Source organism: Musca vetustissima, unplaced genomic scaffold, assembly GCF_032173495.1.
Source record: "Musca vetustissima isolate MV318-11 ecotype Yass unplaced genomic scaffold, APGP_CSIRO_Mvet_v1 utg16036, whole genome shotgun sequence".
NCBI classification, from domain to species: Eukaryota; Metazoa; Arthropoda; class Insecta; order Diptera; family Muscidae; genus Musca; species Musca vetustissima.
In genome coordinates, this window is record NW_026880467.1 from 140,356 (window position 1) to 159,621 (window position 19,266).

General features: G+C 38.2%; 5 protein-coding genes across 5 annotated transcripts in view; 2 read left to right on the forward strand and 3 right to left on the reverse strand.

Moving 5' to 3' along the window:
- Nucleotides 1-19,266, forward strand: part of LOC133326127 (lysosome-associated membrane glycoprotein 5) — a 66,959-nt gene that overhangs the window by 43,414 nt on the left and 4,279 nt on the right. The window lies entirely within an intron of this gene.
- Nucleotides 543-1,529, reverse strand: LOC133326130 (uncharacterized). The gene has a single exon (XM_061534806.1). The coding sequence runs from the start codon at nucleotides 1,322-1,324 to the stop codon at nucleotides 614-616; it is 711 nt and encodes a 236-aa protein (XP_061390790.1). The 5' UTR covers nucleotides 1,325-1,529; the 3' UTR covers nucleotides 543-613.
- LOC133326103 (uncharacterized) lies at nucleotides 2,334-4,911 on the forward strand. The gene is made up of 2 exons (XM_061534777.1): nucleotides 2,334-3,053; nucleotides 4,851-4,911. The coding sequence occupies exons 1-2, from the start codon at nucleotides 2,425-2,427 to the stop codon at nucleotides 4,909-4,911; spliced, it is 690 nt and encodes a 229-aa protein (XP_061390761.1). The 5' UTR covers nucleotides 2,334-2,424.
- LOC133326105 (uncharacterized) lies at nucleotides 6,699-7,289 on the reverse strand. The gene has a single exon (XM_061534778.1). The coding sequence runs from the start codon at nucleotides 7,282-7,284 to the stop codon at nucleotides 6,700-6,702; it is 585 nt and encodes a 194-aa protein (XP_061390762.1). The 5' UTR covers nucleotides 7,285-7,289; the 3' UTR covers nucleotide 6,699.
- Nucleotides 10,814-11,402, reverse strand: LOC133326124 (uncharacterized). The gene has a single exon (XM_061534799.1). The coding sequence runs from the start codon at nucleotides 11,298-11,300 to the stop codon at nucleotides 10,821-10,823; it is 480 nt and encodes a 159-aa protein (XP_061390783.1). The 5' UTR covers nucleotides 11,301-11,402; the 3' UTR covers nucleotides 10,814-10,820.

Genomic DNA, 19,266 nt, shown 5'->3' on the forward strand with positions numbered 1-19,266 from the left:
GACCTTTTTTGTTCAACATAGACTCAAATTATGTGTAATTATGTCCAATATTTATTTCTAATTATAATAATTTACATCGAAACAATTCCATGTCGCAATTTTGAAAGATGGTAAATATCTTATATGTTGTATATAAATTCAATAAAACTCTGCCTGTTTCTTCCTCTTAGTTTGCTTCAATTTGAACTAAAATTTTCCTGCGAAATTTGTTATGACGTCCTAACTTGACTACGAAACAATGGTATTCTGATCAGAAGCTAAAATTGTATCTATTTTTTTGTAGCAGTTCGCTCTAGAAAGCAAAAACAAAACAATTTTTTTATTTTGAAATTTATATTCAGACGAGGTTTATTTTTATTTGTTTTTTTTTTTTGGTTTATTATTTAATTATACGACTAAAAAAACTTTAACAAAACAAAATACACACACACACACTCTCATTAACAAAACTCAACAGAGATGAATTTTAACTAAATTACTGCATAATCTGTAGTATTTGGAATAAGCAAACTCAAATGGGCATGTGTGCGTAGGGGACACACATACACACACCCAAGTGATTTTGGTTCTACAATTTCATTACGGTAAACCTGAAGTTTACAACACTTTTCCTTTAATGCAAAGTGTAAACGAGAACCGGTTCAGAATGGATAATTTCTACAATGCTGGCACGGGGAGCAGCGGGCAATTTACGTGCACGCAACTTAGCTGGACGGGAACGGCTGCGCACCAATTTTTGTCTGGGCTGGATAATGTTTTGCGAGACCAATTCGGAATCGGCAGCAGGTTGGACTTCCTCGGCAGCAGGCTCTTCGATGGCAGGTTGACCTTCTGTGGTGGCAGTTTCTGGTGGGCCATAGGTTTGATCGGGTTCAGTGATGGCTGGTTCCGAAGCTTCTGGTGGGCCATAAGTCTCATCGGGAGTGGCTACAATTTCTTCTTCGGTTTCTGGTGGGCCATAAGTTTGATCGGGTTCAGTAATGGCTGGCTGATCGGCTTCTGGTGGGCCATATGTTTCATCGGGAGTTGGTTCTGGTGGGCCGTAAGTTTCATCGGGAACTACTTCGGGTGGACCATAGGTGGGGTCGGGTTGAGCGAAGGGCTGTTCAGTTTCGGTGGGCAGTTCAAAGGGAATTTCAGGGGTAACGCCTGCTGGTGGGTAGGGTGCAGGCGAAGGAGCCACTTCTTGGCGTGCTGATTTTCGCACTGTTTTTTGTGCCCTCAAAGCTCCCAAACGTTTTGCTTGTCTGAAGTGAGTCGGCTCAGCTGCTACCAAAGCCAACGAAACACCGATAATTGCGATAATTGTAAAGAACTTGGCCATCTTTGTTATGTTTTTTTGCTCCTGGGCTGTTGATGTGGCTGCTACTGCTGTGTTGTGTTCTTGATTGTTGTAAGTGGAGATATGATGTTGAGTTGGTGGTAGGCCATGGTTTTTATAGTTCCACCGAATGATTACTTTGACATTAGGCTAGTCTATGTTAGTACCGCAAGCATTTTTGCCGGCATTTGCCAATGTCAAATGAATTTTGGTTACACTGACACTGCATGCCGTATGACAAGCGAAGCCAAGTCAAGCCAACCCATACCCTATTTGGATGCCACTTAAAATGAGCAGAAATTATTATTATTGTTGTGTTCACCTTTGAATTGTATTTCTGATGGGCTTTACGTGACCATACGTTTTGGTGTTGGAAGCAAGCAGCTTAATCACCCACCACCACAAACACTACCAGCGACACCACCGATTTACAATCGGCCATAACTGCCATTATCAAGGGCTGCTTGGTGTGCCGGCTTTTCGATTACTATGACTGGCAATGATGGAAGGAATTATAGTCAGCTCCAATAATTCCAGAACATTCCAGTGATCTACTAACCCACAGATATGAATTGAACTGTGCGCCCAAGCAGTGGTCCTCAGCCCTGAACTTGCCCAGTAATTTTATCCGATTTGTTTATCTATTTAATGCGATTTATTTTTGGCCCGTTTTCAAGTTCATGTTCGTGGCGCTTACTTTGCTTGTCGCTTAGCTTTGTTGGACACCCCAGCGCTGGGGGTAATAAACGTCATTTCCACCTGCTTCTGCGTACTATTGACAGTAGCTGGCTACTTGGTATTCATACGGCGCAGACATTGAAACCAAAGTGTCGCACTACATAATTTAATAGCATAATTAATTTTCAGAGCATTATGAACGAATGTTCGATGATCGCCAATAACTATTCTCATATGAAACAGAACAAAACGAAACGAGTTGCGCCGAAAAAATATACTTCCCCAAATCAATAACGCATGAATTTCCAATTGGCTAGAACCACGCATCGGCCCGTATAAAAGTGTCGGACATCGGTTGAGTTGACATCATTGTACGATTGGAAGCAACTTAAGAAGTTACTACTGAACTCTACAAACCCAACGAAATGGCAAACTTGTTGAAAATCTCCCTCCTCGTCTTGGCTTTGGCCATTGTGGCCTGCAGTGCTGAGGCACCCAAGTCGAAATTGAGTCAGGTAAGAAGATTACAACAGCAAAAGCAGAAACAACCCTTGCGCTTGGCACCAAGACGTAAATTCGCCCGCCAAGAAGAACCTGTCACTCCTTACCCCACTGCTGAGGAATTGAAACCGGAAGTAGCTTTCGAAGAGGGCCACCAGCCCGATGAAGTTTACGGTCCCCCCGATGAGGTATATGGCCCACCAGAAGCCGATGTATCCTCACCCGATGTGTTGCCCTCTGAAGACGCGCCCATTGAGTTCGCTCCCAATCCCGATGCCGAAGAATTCCAACCATCCGAACTCGAAGCTGAACGCCTCACCAGCCGCAAGAAGTCCAACAAGAAGATTGCCCCCTCTCGTTTGACCCAAAAGAAGAAGAAGTCCCAGAAATCTCAACGTTTGGTTGCCGCTGCCCCAGCTCCAGTAGTTGCTGCTGCTGCCGCTCCCGCTGTTCCCGTATCTGCTGTACCTTTTGCTGCTGCCTTCCCCGCCTCCGCTCAACAGTACTTTGTTGTTAACCAGCCCTTCGGCTATTCGGCTCAATATCAAATTTGGTAAATAACCAACCCATCGTCCCGCAGTACCCTCGGGACACCGATTAGTAGAATTTGTTAAGTTTGTCCATAATGTTGTAGTTTTTGTAATTGTAGTTAATGTGGAATAACCATTCCCTGTCCTGACTATGTGTGCGAATGTAAAGTAAAGTAGAGCGAAAGATGGAAATAGAAAACTTGTTAATAAATCTTTAGAGAAAACGAATTAAATACGAATTGCTTGTTTGTATGTGTGTCTGTGTGTGTTTGGCCATTTATATTTATTACACCATCAGTAGCATCATCGTCATCATAGCCATCATCAGCAGCAGCATTCATCCATCCAACCATTCGTCGACCGAGCCACCACAGTTGGCGAAAAACTATTATTAAGAGGGCACCAATTGTTGCCGCATCTGAGTCACAGAGACAGTCATTCGATTTGTCTGTCTTTGTGGCATTTCTTCTATTCATGGTTCATAGCTATGGCAACAATCTTTGAAAGCGAGCTACTGCTAGGTGTTATCCTGCATTTTATAACCGTTGCCTTTCTCCGTTTGGTCTTTACCTCGCTGCAAGTTTAATATCAAGAATTTATTTGTTTCTACTGCCACACCAACCGTCACATTCCCTGGTAGGAGTGAGTGGTTGCTTGATTGAAAGCGATGAGTTCTACTGGCTGGCTGGTTGGATGGATGAAAGGCTGAGCCAGCCATAGATAGGTGGCCTGTATCCAGGTAGCACACAACCAGCTGCCTTTCCCGGCCTTCTGGTGCCCAGTTCAAATTCATGTGAAACATCAGCATTTACGAGAATTTGGTTTTTATTGCCAACGTCCAATGACAATAATCACTTGGCCAGATTAATGTTGTTTTTCTGTGCAAGGAATATGACGGCATTGAATTACCATAGATAGCATCCAGTGAGGTGAGGTGTTAGTCGTGGATGGTCGTAGTGTCGGACTACGATCGTTTTATGTAATTGCTTGAAAACAATGGAAAACATTTTTCAGTGGAAAATATTTAAAACTGCAGTTTTAGTTGTTTGAAAGTTGACTGGACAAATGGTAGGTCGGTTTCTGGTTGAAAAATCGATTATAAGGGACTCTGTTATGAAGATAATCGATTTAAAAATAGTTTTCAGAGGAGCTTTAGCTGTGGAATTATTCGATTAATTTATTCACTCCAGATTTTATAATTTTAGTTTTTGTTCTTCATAATCATTTATTTCTACGGCATTGCGGATTAGTGTGTTTATTAGGTGTACTCAAATCGTGTTTCTAAATAAAATATTTTTTAAGGTTTGAAAATTATCCTTATTATTTTACAAAAATATATATGAAGTTTACTTTTATTTCAATAACTTCTCCTATACTCAGATATACTCCTATATTCAGATAATTTCACTCGTGTCCTTTGGGTGGAACAGCTAAACCCACAACATTTCCGCCAACAATCCTTTAATATTTGCCCATTCGGGATAGAACTAATGAAGCTTTACGAAACACTTCCGACCACATATCTTTTGGTTGGTAACATCCGTTGCTGATTCCAATACGATTATCCAGGGAAATTGCAACGCCACGGCCAACAACATGTCTGCTCATGGATGGTTTGTCTGTCCAATATTTATTCACTTATTTGTCTTCACGTCTGCTGTGACTTGGCATTCCAGGGTGGCATGAAGTTGGGTGCTTATGTTGATGCTATTTTGTGACCGTCTGACTGATTGCCTCTTCATACATAGGTACTTGTCACCTGCTTGGTTTGCTTTCGAGACTTAGATGTGTCGTTTTTTTTTGTTCCTGGTTGCTTGTAGTTTCCCCAAGCATGGCGAAGACGGTGATGCTGACGACAGCGATGAGGTAGATAACCGTTAAATGTAATGCCAACTGTAAAAACTGGAGTCAGATTCATTGCCACACAAAAGTAGTTGTTCGTTCATCCCCGCTTCTTACTGTTTCCTTGTTTTATTTTTATACAGTCATATACATACGTATTTTAAGAAGTTTTTACGTAATCCATCTCAGGGATGATGGCATTGCAACTTCTTGAATCATTTGTCGTGAGTGTTTATTCTACTTTTGTGCCGATTTACATGGAATTTCAAGAGGCAACCAAAACCCGTCATCTGAACTTTGCCCATCTCAGTGTTGTGGCAATTATTGTTGACAATTGTGGTTATGCATCCGGACGTTCGTGTGAGTAATGTTGAAGCAGTGGAAACGTAGAAGAGTGGAAAATTTTTTCGTGTTGTTGTTGTTGCAATGTAGCGTATCACAATTGCTAACAGATTTACGACATTTCGTAGAACATTTTAATGTAAAAAATCATAAATGAATTATTTTTTTAAATACAATTATTAATAAACTGTGGGATGACATTGAAGCATATTCTAAGAATCAAGTGCAAAAAGAATGGGATTTCCCACAATTCTAAATGATAAATGAGGATGATCTGATTTTTTTTACTATGGAATATTTTCTGTCTTATTAAAACTCTGAACATCATTTCACTGATTAAAACGATTGGTATTACCGAATTATTTCCATACACATTAAGGTTATCTATTAAATTTTTTTCTTGGTTATTGCTGGGATTTTTTCATTAAAAATTACTCTGTCGGGAATTTCTAGGTTGTTTCTTAAAGAGTTGTTTCAATATGTGATGGTCCCACTTATATACATTTTTATAAAAAAAAAAACATATTCATGCAACTATATTAAATCGGAATCAAATGTTGTTATTTCGTCCGAAGTAGAACTTCACATCTCCTGGAACCGAAATATAATCGTATATCATTATTTACAGAATATCCCCAGGGATGTTAAATGATATTAGGGGCAAAAACTCTTTTTTATGAACTTCAGATAATGACAAAAGAACCTCAAATTTTTACAGTAGACCACTTCCTTACTGTACTCATTTCCTCCGCATTGGATGTTTGAGATTAAGTGATCATTATTGCAGGATAGTGAATAAATTTGCCTTGTCATTCTGCATGCATCAATATATCAAATCAAGTGTTTATTCATTTAAATTAAATGACATACATATTTACTTTATATAAATTATATAACCACCTAAATTCCCCAAGAACAGGTTTCAGTTTCATTGTGTATTACATTGCGAATAATGCGTCACATGGGTATTACATACGCACACACTCACTCATATTTAAATATACACAATTGAAGATATTTTTGAGACAAATAATAATAATCTGTAAACAATAAATTTAAAATAAAATAGCTTGCATGTGGACTGTCAAACCGTATTTATAGACGACAAACATATACTCTGTTGTTTTTGTTATTGTTATTTTTATTGTTGGTCCATGTCCAGAGATAACACGATTATATTCGGGAGAATAGACCCCTGGTTAATCTCAGTATAATGATATGTGTTGCTGAATTTCTGAATCTTAATGTTTTTGTTTTACTGTACTACCCCTCCCTCATTGGAAGGTGATTTTTGTTTTTAAATAAAATGTTTCCATTTGTCTCTTTTTGAAATAAATATAATTTTTATTGTTGGTGTATATTTTGTGGTTTACACAAAATGTAAAAAAATAAATGCCTATACTAAGTGCTTAATGTTTAAAATAATTTCATTTGTAAAATGACTAAATATGTATAAAATAAAATACTAAAGCTATTTGTTGGAAATCAACCGAAAAATGATCCCCTTGCCGATATGGAGCCTGCAACATTTGCCGCCGTGCCATTGCGTTGGGCTTCAATGGCCTGATAGTTGACAAACCAGAATGGCTGTTGATCTGGTGGTAGCTTACTCAGTTTGTCGATTAACGCCAGATCGCCATGGGCATCCAAGGGACGTACTGGCCTTGATGTAGTGGTTGAGGCACCAGGTGATATGACGGCATTTGAACCAGCATCACCAAAACGATCAGCAAAGTTAACTCCACTGGCATTGGTGTTGGGAACAGATGACGGTACATTAGCTGGCGATGGCAATGGTATATATGGTGTTATGGGCGTAACGACATGGCCCACTGGAGGTCTCTGTGGCTGGCCATAGGGTATGATATTGCTAATGGGCTCTGCTGAATCACCAAAGCGATTGGAAACTTCGGGAGTTGACGAAATCGAATTTGTGTTGTATTTATCCTTTTGATTGAGGCCATTTGGTGGACGGCTACCGGCAAAGGGGGGTCTCTGGGCCAGGGTCATTTGCATTGCAAGTACACCTATTGCCACTGTTAAAACAAATCTGTCATTAATTGCCATCATGTGTTGACTCGTGTGTTGATTGCTTCTATTACACAAATGTTTTCTGTTTATTTTTTGCTGCTGTTGCTGTTTTCTTGTTTGGCAAAATACAAACAAACTCGTTTTGTTTTAGCAAATTTGAATTGACGCGCTTAAATTTTATGTGTGTACTTTGATGTCACTTTCACGTATGGAACTACGATGAGCTTTACTAAACTGATGCTTATAAATACGAATATTGCCTCGATTGCCTTTGATCTCGCATCAAAGACTCTCTTTCTTTCTGTATCTCGCTCACTCTCTTCAGGTGCAGGTCTTTACTCAATGACAGTGATACGCTTGGATTACATGCCAGCATTATGGCCAGACGGGAGATCATGGACTTATGAGTAAGTAGCATGTATGACCCTTGTTTGGCATTGTTTGTACTCTCTTAGATGGTTTATTTTTATTTGTTTGATAAAACAACCAAAAATTATCAACAAAAGCATGTCTTTGGTGTATACGAACTTACTCATTCATATGTGGCCTTTCACAAAGACAAATCGACATTATTATGGAATCGAGACAAAAACCAACTAACTTTTGTTTATATAGCAGATTATTCAATGACGTATTTTTTGTTTTGTTCTAGATCGGAACAATACATTAATAGATATGGTCCACATTTAACAACAATCATTCAAAATCTCAATTTCTAATAACTTTTTTTAAATCCATTGTTTCTGGTTTCAGTCCTCAATTTGATCTTAAAATTTATTCATAGCTCTCTTGGAATATTGTCAAAACCTTTTTAGAATCTAACAGTGGGTTACATGATAAGTTTGTACAATTTTGAGTCCCTCGTATAATCTCTTGAATAAATAATAATAATAGTTTGAACGTTACTCTAATTTATTCCCGCTGTTATAATTAATTACATATATAATTAAATTAAGAATTTGCATTAATTAAGAATTTGCCTATGAAAATATTATACCACAAGTATGAACTTGTTTCTATTTATTGAACCCCTATAAATTCTGTTGAAATTCAGCGGGTAGACAGACAACCTACGTCATATATATTGGGCCTCTCACAATGGTCATAACGAGTAAATTTCTTTCAATGATGCTGCCACTAATGTCCATCAAACCAATTGACTCTACTCACCGTTAACATGGATTCTCCTTTGTTTTGGTGTGTTTTTGTTGTAGTTGTTATTCAAGTAGACACATTTGTATCTCATTCATATGTCTTGACAAAAGCCGGTGACTTGTTTGGGTTTTCTTTTTTGTGGTTTGGGTTATTCCCAGACGAAACAAAAACCACAATACCAACAACACCAAAAACATTCACGAGAGTTTTGTGATACGAAAACAAACTAAACGTCTTTGTAAAGGCCACGAATTGACAAAATCACGAGAAACGTCTGGCGCAACGGAGCGAGGTTCGGCGGCTATCTATATTTGCAATATTATTGAAACGCGTGCTTCATGAGAATTCTGAAAATCACCTCCCCTACATTTTAGGCAAATATGATAATGATGACGCTAATAATGAGCACGACGATGACAATGAAGACGACAACTTCGCCATTGATTAAGCGACGGGTGATTAATAATTTCTTGATATTCCCAAGATGACGTAGTAAACCTCAATTATATTTTAAATAATTTCAATACTAAAATTTTAAGAGATGATTAACGTTTCTCTTAGGCTATTATTTTTTTAAAGCTGCTCTTTTGATTTCTCATAAATATAAGAAAACTTTCTCTCTGTGAATTATATGTTTATGTTTTTGAATGTATGCCAAAATTGGGTGAAAGTAAGCTACGGCTATGCGATCGAGAAATACTATACTCAGATAACACCAGGTATCTAGATGTAGTCCTAGATCCAAAGCTTCAGCGGAAGCATAACGAAATCACCTAAACCAAAGGGTGTTATATCAGTATTAAACGCACTTATTATTGTGATTTGAATTCAGAATAAGAACATATAAATAACGGTCAAAATTTCGTAACAAAATAGTTTGCCTAAATTGCTGCAAAATTCATTAGAATTAAAAAAAAATAAAAACAAAAAAATACTACGTAGACCCAAAGCCAAAGATTTCTAACCATTGGAAACACAATCGTGCCAAACATAGCTTGACTATACAATGATCATCTCCTCCTGCAGTCACAATTACATTCAGAATAAGATAATCAAAATAATTTACAAAATTTGGTGACAAATTAATTAGCTTCCATAGCTCCAAAATTTATTAAAATCAAACACAAAGAGGGGACTTAGTCGAAAGTTACTACAAAATCTCGTAAAGTCATAAGAAATTGATGCAGAAAATCTTGATAAACTTCTCAGTAGCCAAGTCTTGTTTTTCTTTTGAATGGTATTCCAATATAAAGAAATTATATTTCAAATCTTTTGAAGCATTATAATGCCAAACATCGCTAGACTCTACAACTCTTCTTAACTACTCCCCATTGATCTCATCTCCTCTCGCCAGCGGACACAATTACTTCCCTATAAAATGCAGCGAACAAAATTTCATGGTAGCTAAAGGGTAATCAGTAAAAAAACCCTCCCTATCCAATGATTGTCAATGGGTGGTGGTATTTTCGGTATTTCTTATCAATATTTGCCAGTTCAGTGAACGAAATATCCCGCAGTTGGATAATAGTTACGCTCGATTCACACCCAATGTTTGGTGCATCCACATGATGCCCAGAAACACACACACACACAATAACACTTATATATGATTACGATACAGATGAAATGAAAACTCAACACAATTCAAGTGCAATAAACACACAAACATACACACACGCGTACACACCACCCTGAGCCAGTCATCACAGGATAATATTTACCTCGGCAAAACTACAATAGGACTTGAAAGTTAAGAACCAGACAATTGAATTGCTTTTCCAACCATAACCCAATGCATCTAAAAATCCTGTATCGAACAACGGCGCAAGGTGGAGAGGAGGCGTGCTCCTATCCTTAAGGATAATGTCTCATGAAATTTAGTAAAGCAGCGACGACAGTTGCTGTGATGGTTGGTAGAGTAGATGGCGTTTAAATGGAATTCCTTTTCTGCATTGACATTCGATCGAGGAGCCCTGTTTGTTCCATTTTTCTCTGTCTCTTCCTTTGCCATCTTCCTTGTTGGCCTGTCTTTTGCCTTCAAATTGAAATTCCTTTCAATTTGTTGCAGGCTCTTCGAACGCATTTGCCAACGATGGCATTTGCCATAATAAACTATTGTCGGAAGTGTATTAGCGCAATGTGCCGGATCAAAACCCATTGAAAATTACTTTACAAAGCTCATTTTATTTCTCTAAGATTCAAGGTTTTTTCTTTCATTCAGAAATTCGTTTAAATTATATTTAATTTACAATTAGATTAGTTTTTTTGTTGTTAGTGTTGGTAGGGGGAACAATTTCGTAATGCGTTTATACAGCAGCAGCAATGTCAATATCTTTCCGGGGGGTAAGGGTGTGGGGGAGTGGAAATTCTTCTAAACTTCTCATTGTGAAGTAGAGAATTACCTACACAGCCAGCTCTTCTTAGGCAGTGGTTTTCTTGGCGGCACGCAATTTAGCCAACTTAGCTTGACGATAGGCGGCTTGACGGCGGGCCTTTACCAAACGAGCTTGACGTTGTCTTTGGCGGGCCAAGACAACTTCAGCGGGCAAAGCATTGGCGTCGAGTTCAGGAGGGCCATAGACCTCATCGGGAGTGTTGTACAAGACAGAGACCTCAGGTGGACCATAGACTTCATCGGGAATGGGCTCACTGGCTTCGGGGGCAACTTCACTTTCCTCGACGGGGAAATCAGTGGGGGCAACTTCTTCGAAGGGCACTTCGGGCTTCAATTCATCGGCCGAGGGATAGGGAGTAATGGGTTCTTCGACTTCTTGGCGGGCCAATTTACGGTTGCGTTGGATGAGACGAACTGGACGACCACGGTGTTGTCTTTGAGCTTCACAGCCCAAAACGGCGAAAGCTACGAGGAGCATGACAATAGCGAATTGGAATTTGGCCATTTTTCGTTTGGATGGTTTTCACTTGAAAAGAGCTGGGTTAGTGTTGAGAGTAAAGTGGGTTGTTTAGCTTTGGCTAAGCCTGGGACGACTGATACCATTTCGTTGAAACGCCTCATCATTTATACTGCTCGGATGCGCCATAGCTGCACAACGTTTAGATCCTTATTTGTGTAGATCGCATTAATTACCTTGATTGGTCCGTCATCGTGCATAAGCAAAAAATAGTTGGATTCATTGCTGCCGCCGCTGCTGCTGTTGGTGCTGACAATCAAAGTTATGCTGATTTTATGGGCTAACGTGACCAAAATGATCCACTCACTTTCGATTCTGGTATAGAACGGAACGTTATGCACAAAAATTCATCAGCAAAGACGCCATTAACCGACACCATATATCTAGCTGGCAGTCAGCATTGTGCATTTTTATTTACACACATACACTGGCAGTTCGATGGATTGCTTAGGTGCTAGCTTTCATCCCCTTGCACCAATTGCGATTCATGGAAAACACTACACAACAAGTCCCACAAAGAACTCACTACTGTGGCTAATAATAATAGTACCAAAGACTCACGCACACTTATACACATCCATGCACACACACTCGCAAACAATACCCAAATAGTGCTCTGATTTTATACAACACCCGCCTGACATTGTCGTCTCCACTCCACAATGCAGTGCCAAATAATTTTAATTAAGAATCCATCCATACACAAGCAATCGAGATAGCTGGCTGGCTGGTTGGTTGGCGAGCAGCTATTGCCGATTGTTGTCGGCGTTGTCGCATTTGGACATTGCAAACACACCGGAAATCAAAGCAATGCCTTTGCCAAAATGAACATAAAAGCCAATTGGGGAAACAATTGCAATTCAAACATCCTCTATCAATTCATTCATGGCCCAGTACCACCGCCAAACCTCCACCCGCCCTTTCCACGAAGCATGCGAAGCAACGAGTGAGGAAAGGTGTGGTGGTGTTTCCATAAAATGAAAATTGTGGCAGTCTAAACATATTTATTGCAGGCGAACAAAATATTGCTATACATCCCGGCCAGACGTCAATAATCAAAACACCACACAACTTTCCACATCATTGGAGGGTTGGGCATGGCAATTGTAGCCGAATTCCAGAGCAGAAAGGGATGTGTATTAGAATACAATGGAACGGGAGTTCCTTTTGTTTAGTATCAGCTCAAAGTGAATTTATAATTTTTTCAGGAATGCAGGATGAGAGTACGGCTGGGGTGTTCCCGCTGGTCGCGTATCACAATACATATGTTACGCAGAATATTAAAAGGTTTAGAGGAATAAGTTCAGAACAAAGGGTATATTTCTCAGTTGCATTGAATTTTGACTTGAATTGTCCCAAAGTTGATTAAAATCTATTCAGATTTAAATATGAATCCATCGATTTCATGTAAAATTCCAGCGTCTGCCGGCTATTCCCTTAAAAACAACATAGACAAGACTATGTGTAATACTCACTCCGAAATTTACACACACATTACACCAGTTAAAGGGTTTAAATCCACCAATGACAAAAATTATTTAATTTCCACTTCGAGATTTATTTACGCAATTTAGAAAACTGCATTCCCTAAAGTGACCTGCATGCATGCGTTTGGCAAAAAGAATCACACTCCATGCATGTAACACTCACGCACACATGGCAGATGGGTTCCAGAACGTGGAATACCGTTGACAATTACATGCCTTGTGGTGCACACGATACGTGCTGCACTTAGCCTTGTGGCTTCTCTATGGAATTAGCGTTTAAAATATGCGATTGTCCACGGCTGCATGCGAGAGTGTCTGTGTGTGCGTGTGTTTTGTGATAGAGAACGGGCTTGTTTGTGCATGCATGCAAGTTAATTTCAGCCATATTGCATTACTGGCGTTTCACTTGCATTTCCTTCCACGCCGTACTCAACATGCCAGGCATTCGGACTTGAATTCTGATTCTGATTCTCAGTCTCATCAACAGCAATGCCATCAACATTCTCATTGTCATCATTTTTCCACACTATTGACATTTGAACCACACAGGACCCGAGTCCTTGCCCGGTATTGCTAGAAGCCACATGTTTGTGTTTCTGCTCATGCTGCCTAACTTCATATGCTGACGTTTGGGGCTCAATGGCTGGTCGGTTGCCTGGATGGCTGACTGGCTGGCAGGCTATTCGACTGTCACTGTTTGTCCAATCCAACTAAATCCCCGAATTGTCGGTGTGTTTTGTTTGCTGTGACGGTTTTATGGAGGGCCTTGTTACCCACTTTAGTGTTGTTTTATTGCCATTGGCTGATATGGCTGTTGATAATGTTTGGACGGTTGTGGCAAATTGCGCTTCATCAGGATGCATGGCACCGACTGGATGAATGACTGAACCAACACAGTCGTCGGGTATGTGTCGCTTTAGTGGCTTTATTGATGTCCATATGCTGTCCTTTCAAATTTAGCCATAGGCAATTTTGGATACCGCCATCCACAAGGGTTTTATGGTTGGACGATTCGGGGTGGCGCCAATTGCATTTTATTAATTTGAAAAGAAAAAAAAAACAGCAGATCCCTAGGAAGAAGACTCTTTTGAATGTTACTGTATATACAAAAAAAGAGAGTATTTGTAGCATCGCCAAAGTATCGGTTCTTCTATGATGTTAATTTTATAGGTAAAGATTTTTTCTGGGGATTGATTACAGTGTAGAACACATTTGTAAGAAAATTGACATTAGTCGCATTAACTACTTACAGTTACATTTCCCTTTAACTATGTTTATAATATTAATTGTGTCCTTTCATTTCACAATAAAAAATGCTAATTCAACATCCTTGTGGTTAGTTTTTGTACCATGGTTTCGGTAAACATTCATCATTAACTTAAGGTCACCCAAATTGTGTGTCATTCCATTTATCCAAGTGTTTGCAGAAATTTCTTTCAAAATTAAACTAATCAAATCCCAAAGAAAACCCCCAACAAGTCAACTACGTCTGCTTGGTTGGGAGAACGAACGATAGGGGGATGTGAAATGTTGAACTAGGACAGCTTTAATAACATCAACAGAAACTTCATCATTAGATTACTTTGTCAAGGTCGTCTAGATGATATAAGTGTACACTGTATTCAGACACACTCCCACACATTCATACATATACACAGTCATAGAAACCAGTTTTCGTAAAAGTTTATTCTGGATCTGTTACCAAAGCAAAGGAAATAAAACCCCATTGACAAATTTAACATTTTGCATGCGAAATGACAAATGACAAACAGACCAAACTGATATGTTAATGTTACCAATACAAGCGCATAGCCAGACACACATCAACACACTCACACATACATACACTTTGATACTCAGAAAAAGAGATTTGAGATTTTGGTTAAATGCTTTCTCACTCACTCTTTCATGACAGGACCATATTAAAAGCTATTTAATGTTACCGCACACAACCACACACACACTCGCACAGACACATTTAGCAAAGATGAATGAAACCCAAAATGTGTTTTGTTGCGAGAAAATTGACATTTAACTAACAAGGCACGTAGCATCTCTCACTCAATACATACATAGCCGGCAACGACAGTATAATCTCTACGCATACACACACACACAAATAAATGCTTATACACCGACATACATACGTACGTATAAAGCGAGGTGAGACAATCATTGATAGTAAAGGAAATTATTTAATACGATGAACAATGCCTACCTATATTTGTAAATATTATTAAGCAAATGTTTAGAATTTTTAATAAAATTCCTAACTTACCTATGGAGCAGCAATGTGTGCTTGTGTTTAAGTGTACATTAGGGTGTAACTACGAATTTGATTTACCAAAAATTATTTAAAGATCGGTTTAGGGAATATTCGTAAGATTTTGTTTCAAATTTTCATATGACAAAAAGGACTAACCTAACGGAAATTGGTAAGGACCGATTTAGATTTAGAAATGGTTTTCGCATAAAGACGGAAAGTATGTCTAGTTGACACACAAATTTAATCTACAAATACGTTTGTTATTTTTTTAAAATCGATTCGGATTTAGCTTCCTACGATAGCTTTAGCTTTCGTCCATTTTTATATAAATTGAGCGCCAATTACCGACAATATTTTTTCCAAAAATCCTTTCAGATATAAATTCTTATATTTAATTAATTTATGTGGGACATTTTAAATTTCATAATACATATATTTTTTTAAAATTAATTAGAAATTTCAGTACAACACAATACACACACACACACAAAAACAAACAATTTTGTATTTATGCATAAAATAACAACAACAACAACAAAAATAATAATAATAAATATTAATTATCAAATTTACACAGACTTATTATACAATATTTACACACACACACATGCATACCGACATACGTGAATAATACGTGTTGTACCGTCATGCCTGTTGACGATTTGTCAAGTTTGGATTGTAGCCAAATTGAGACAGACGCCACTGCCACTGCCGCCATTACACTTTCCATTTCAAACTCAGTCATTTACCTCCCTCGGGGGATGGCTTAGAATTGAAACCGAAAAAAACAAGGCAAGCCAAAATGTATATGGACTTGGTTCTGCCATTTAATGAGAATTTATATAAAAATAATGAATTCCGGCTGGAGTGGAATTAGTCTGTTGAAAATATTACAAATAATTAGTAGCAAACGGCTGGTGTTGTTGCTTTTGTTGAATTTTGCCGTTTATCAAAAGGATTCTGTCTGTGTCGTTGGGTTTTGAACAAAAAATACTGATTATGGAGTGGTTTCTCAAGTCCTTTTGGCTAATGACGTTAATTTCCAGCATTTGTTTGGCAAATGCAAGACAAATTCGCTATAGCCGCTACAGGACCGAGATAACCGAGGACGACATCGATGCCGGCAATATTGTCGAACCGTTCGAAATAGAGGCAACAGTGCGTGAGATCAAATATGCACCATATCCTGCCGCCGGTTTTAGGCCAACCAAACCTTTTCCCTTGCCAAATGAAGAAAACCAAAATGAATCGGGTACAGAGGTAGCCCCGGATAGTCTGACTATTACCACAACTGAAGGTTATGCGATCGAAACTACGACTAGTGCTGCTGATGAGGTGGTAGCAGAAGAAGAAGAAGAACAACAACAATCACAAGAAGTAGATGTTGCAAACGCTCCATATCCAGCTGCAGGTTTTAGACCAAAAATACCATTCAATTTGCCAGATAGAATTCAAAGAGGTGACATTACCACGGAAATACCACAACCAGAGGAGAGCACTACTGCCGCGGCAAAGGACAGTGAAATCACAACTACAACGCTTGCTCCAGAGTTTAGTACAGAAGTACCATTGGCTGAATTCACCACAAGAATGCCAGAAGTTACAGAGGCCACGGTGGATGAGGTTACAGATATTCCTTCCGCTGTAGATCCAGTTAAAGCTCCATATCCAGCTGCTGGCTTTAGACCAAAAATAGCATTTAATTTGCCAACAGAAAACCAAGTGAAAGAATCTGAAGAACCAGCAGTTGTGCCCACGGCTATGCCGGAAGAAGAAGGAGAAACGTATGTAAAGGCTCCCTATCCTCCAAGTGGCTATAGGCCTTCAAAAGCTTTTCTGTTGCCCAATGAACAATTAAAAGAAGAGGAAGAAGAAATGGAAGAGACTAATGACAAAGAAGAAAAGGCAGAAGAGGAAATCACACCAAAGGAAGACAACAGTAAACATCCTGTTTGTGGTTCAAGCACAAATCCTTTGGCCCCCAAACCGGCTGATGGTTCTCAGAAAGATCCCGATTCTGAAACAATATTTATAAACCCTCAAACTGTGGTCGTGCCGGTACGTCTAGCCGCCCAGCCTCTTATCATAACAAGGCCTTTTGTTTATACCGCCCACGTTCAAACCTGGTAGTGAGAACCTGAAACTTCCTCAGTAGATATTTAAGTTATTGTGCAAAATTGTATTTGTTCGGAAATTTGTTGTCGCCGTATTCCTACTCGTATTGTTATAATGTTTTGTTAAGTTTGATTTCATGTTTTTGTATTTGGCTTTTGCTTAATATTTTATCGAAGAGAAAAATGAATGAAACTACAGAAATGCATAAAAATTCAAAACTATGTTTGAATAAATTTTTTCTAGAATATTTTTCGAGGTTATTGTGTTTTTTTTTGTAGTTTTGGCTTAAAAAAATTACCATATTTGTCGTTGTAATTTTTGCTGTTTGTGTTACTACTTTCTAGGTCACTGTAACACTAACACCAACACAAACAATTCTATTTCATTTCACATTCATGTCGAGAACATCACAAACAAAAGCAACAAAAAACGAATAAGAAAACGATTCCCTCTACTCCCTCTCGTTCATAGGTCTGGTAAACGTTCGTAGACAAAGACGAAACCTATTGAGATCCACCATTAGAACGGAAGTAGGAAGTCATTTGTATTCGAAAATATTGTCCATAAAAAAACACACAGCAGCATAACGTGTTGCATACCAATGTGGTCCAAGCTGTGGTGGTCTTGGCTCAAAGGCATACACCGACCAACACCAGCGAATTCATGCCAAGCTACTAGACACAATCATATACCAATCAAATTTACTGTGTATGTTGTCGTTGTTGTTTTCTTTGCTGTTTTTGTGATTCAGTTTCAGTTTCGTTCGTTTCGTTTTCAATTTTGGTTTTTTACTACAATCCATGTTTGTTTCTTCGTTTGTTGTTGTTGTATTGTACTATTTCATTTTGGTATTATTTTCTCAAAACAATATAATTCGATAATAAAAACCAGTAAAAATAAAAGTAACCATCATTGTAAATATCTTTGTTTTCTTTTTCATTTCATTTTACTTCATTTTCATTTTTTGAAAAGACCAACAGTCCGATTTTGGCAGGCATAGGCGAAACTTCAAAAAAAAAAAAAGAAAAAGAAAATTGATATAGGCCCATAATTGTTGCGAGCACAATGGAAGAGGAATAAAAACCAACAAATGTACCGACTCGTAAAGGAAAACAAAGACCCTGGAGTCCTAGAACTTTTGGGGATACAGTGTATGGTGGGAGAATTATTTCAACGTTAGCAATCGATGAAGATTTTCTGAAGAAATTTTCCATAAAATGTTGAAATTGTTTTTATCCTTTGGTTATAACGACGGTATCCAATTGTTACGCAAAAAGTTCTGTCGTTTGAAACGATACAGGTCCCTTGACCGCCGTTATAAGCGATACAAACAATTTACGATTAAATTGTTAATTTTTGAAAAGAACTTTTATATGGCCTTGAATTCAGTACGATTTATAAAGAAAACGTAATGAAAATGTTTTGGGCAACACTACAAGGAATTTAAGGATTAATCAATATTCCGTAACATTTTTAACTATCATTGTAGTTTTCCTCATTGAATTTTGTTATAGCCTAGACAGACGACATCCTTAATTTGCATTAACAGCCTTAATTCAAATTAACTTGTACATTATCCTCATTTTTATGTGTTGTTAATGCACAAAATCAAAAAATACTGAATTAAGCAAAGTATGGCAATAGGGTTCTATCACAAAATGGAATAGTGAGGTTTCGCATTTGATCTAGTCTCATGAGGTAGCTTCCATTGAGATTTGTTTTCATTAACCGTAGGGGCATGTATTCTCCATATTAATCAATTTTTTTTTCTATTTTATTTAAATATTTTTTAATAAGAATACAATACCTTATATTTGAATCAATATAAACAGATGTGTATATCCGTTTTCTAAATTTGTTTTGAAAACAAAATTTTATGAATACACCGACTTATTAAAAATTCCACAACGTTTCATTGTGGTTTTTGTGTTGCTTATACGCCCCAAGGGGCTCTGCAAATTTTTCTCAAATGAACTTTTGCTGTTGGTGGATGACGGAGGCTGGCTTCTTCTTCTTCTTCTTCTTGCCTTGTTCGGGTGGACATATGCATTCGCCCAAACGTTAAATTCATCACTTCAAAAATAAA

Coding starts and splice junctions, on each gene's coding strand:
- LOC133326103 (XM_061534777.1), top strand. CDS start 2,425: ATGGCAAACTTGTTGAAAATCTCCCTCCTCGTCTTGGCTTTGGCCATT. Junction 3,054..4,850: donor TCGGCTCAATATCAAATTTG/GTAAATAACCAA, acceptor GGTTGCTTGTAG/TTTCCCCAAGCATGGCGAAG.
- LOC133326130 (XM_061534806.1), bottom strand. CDS start 1,324: ATGGCCAAGTTCTTTACAATTATCGCAATTATCGGTGTTTCGTTGGCT.
- LOC133326105 (XM_061534778.1), bottom strand. CDS start 7,284: ATGATGGCAATTAATGACAGATTTGTTTTAACAGTGGCAATAGGTGTA.
- LOC133326124 (XM_061534799.1), bottom strand. CDS start 11,300: ATGGCCAAATTCCAATTCGCTATTGTCATGCTCCTCGTAGCTTTCGCC.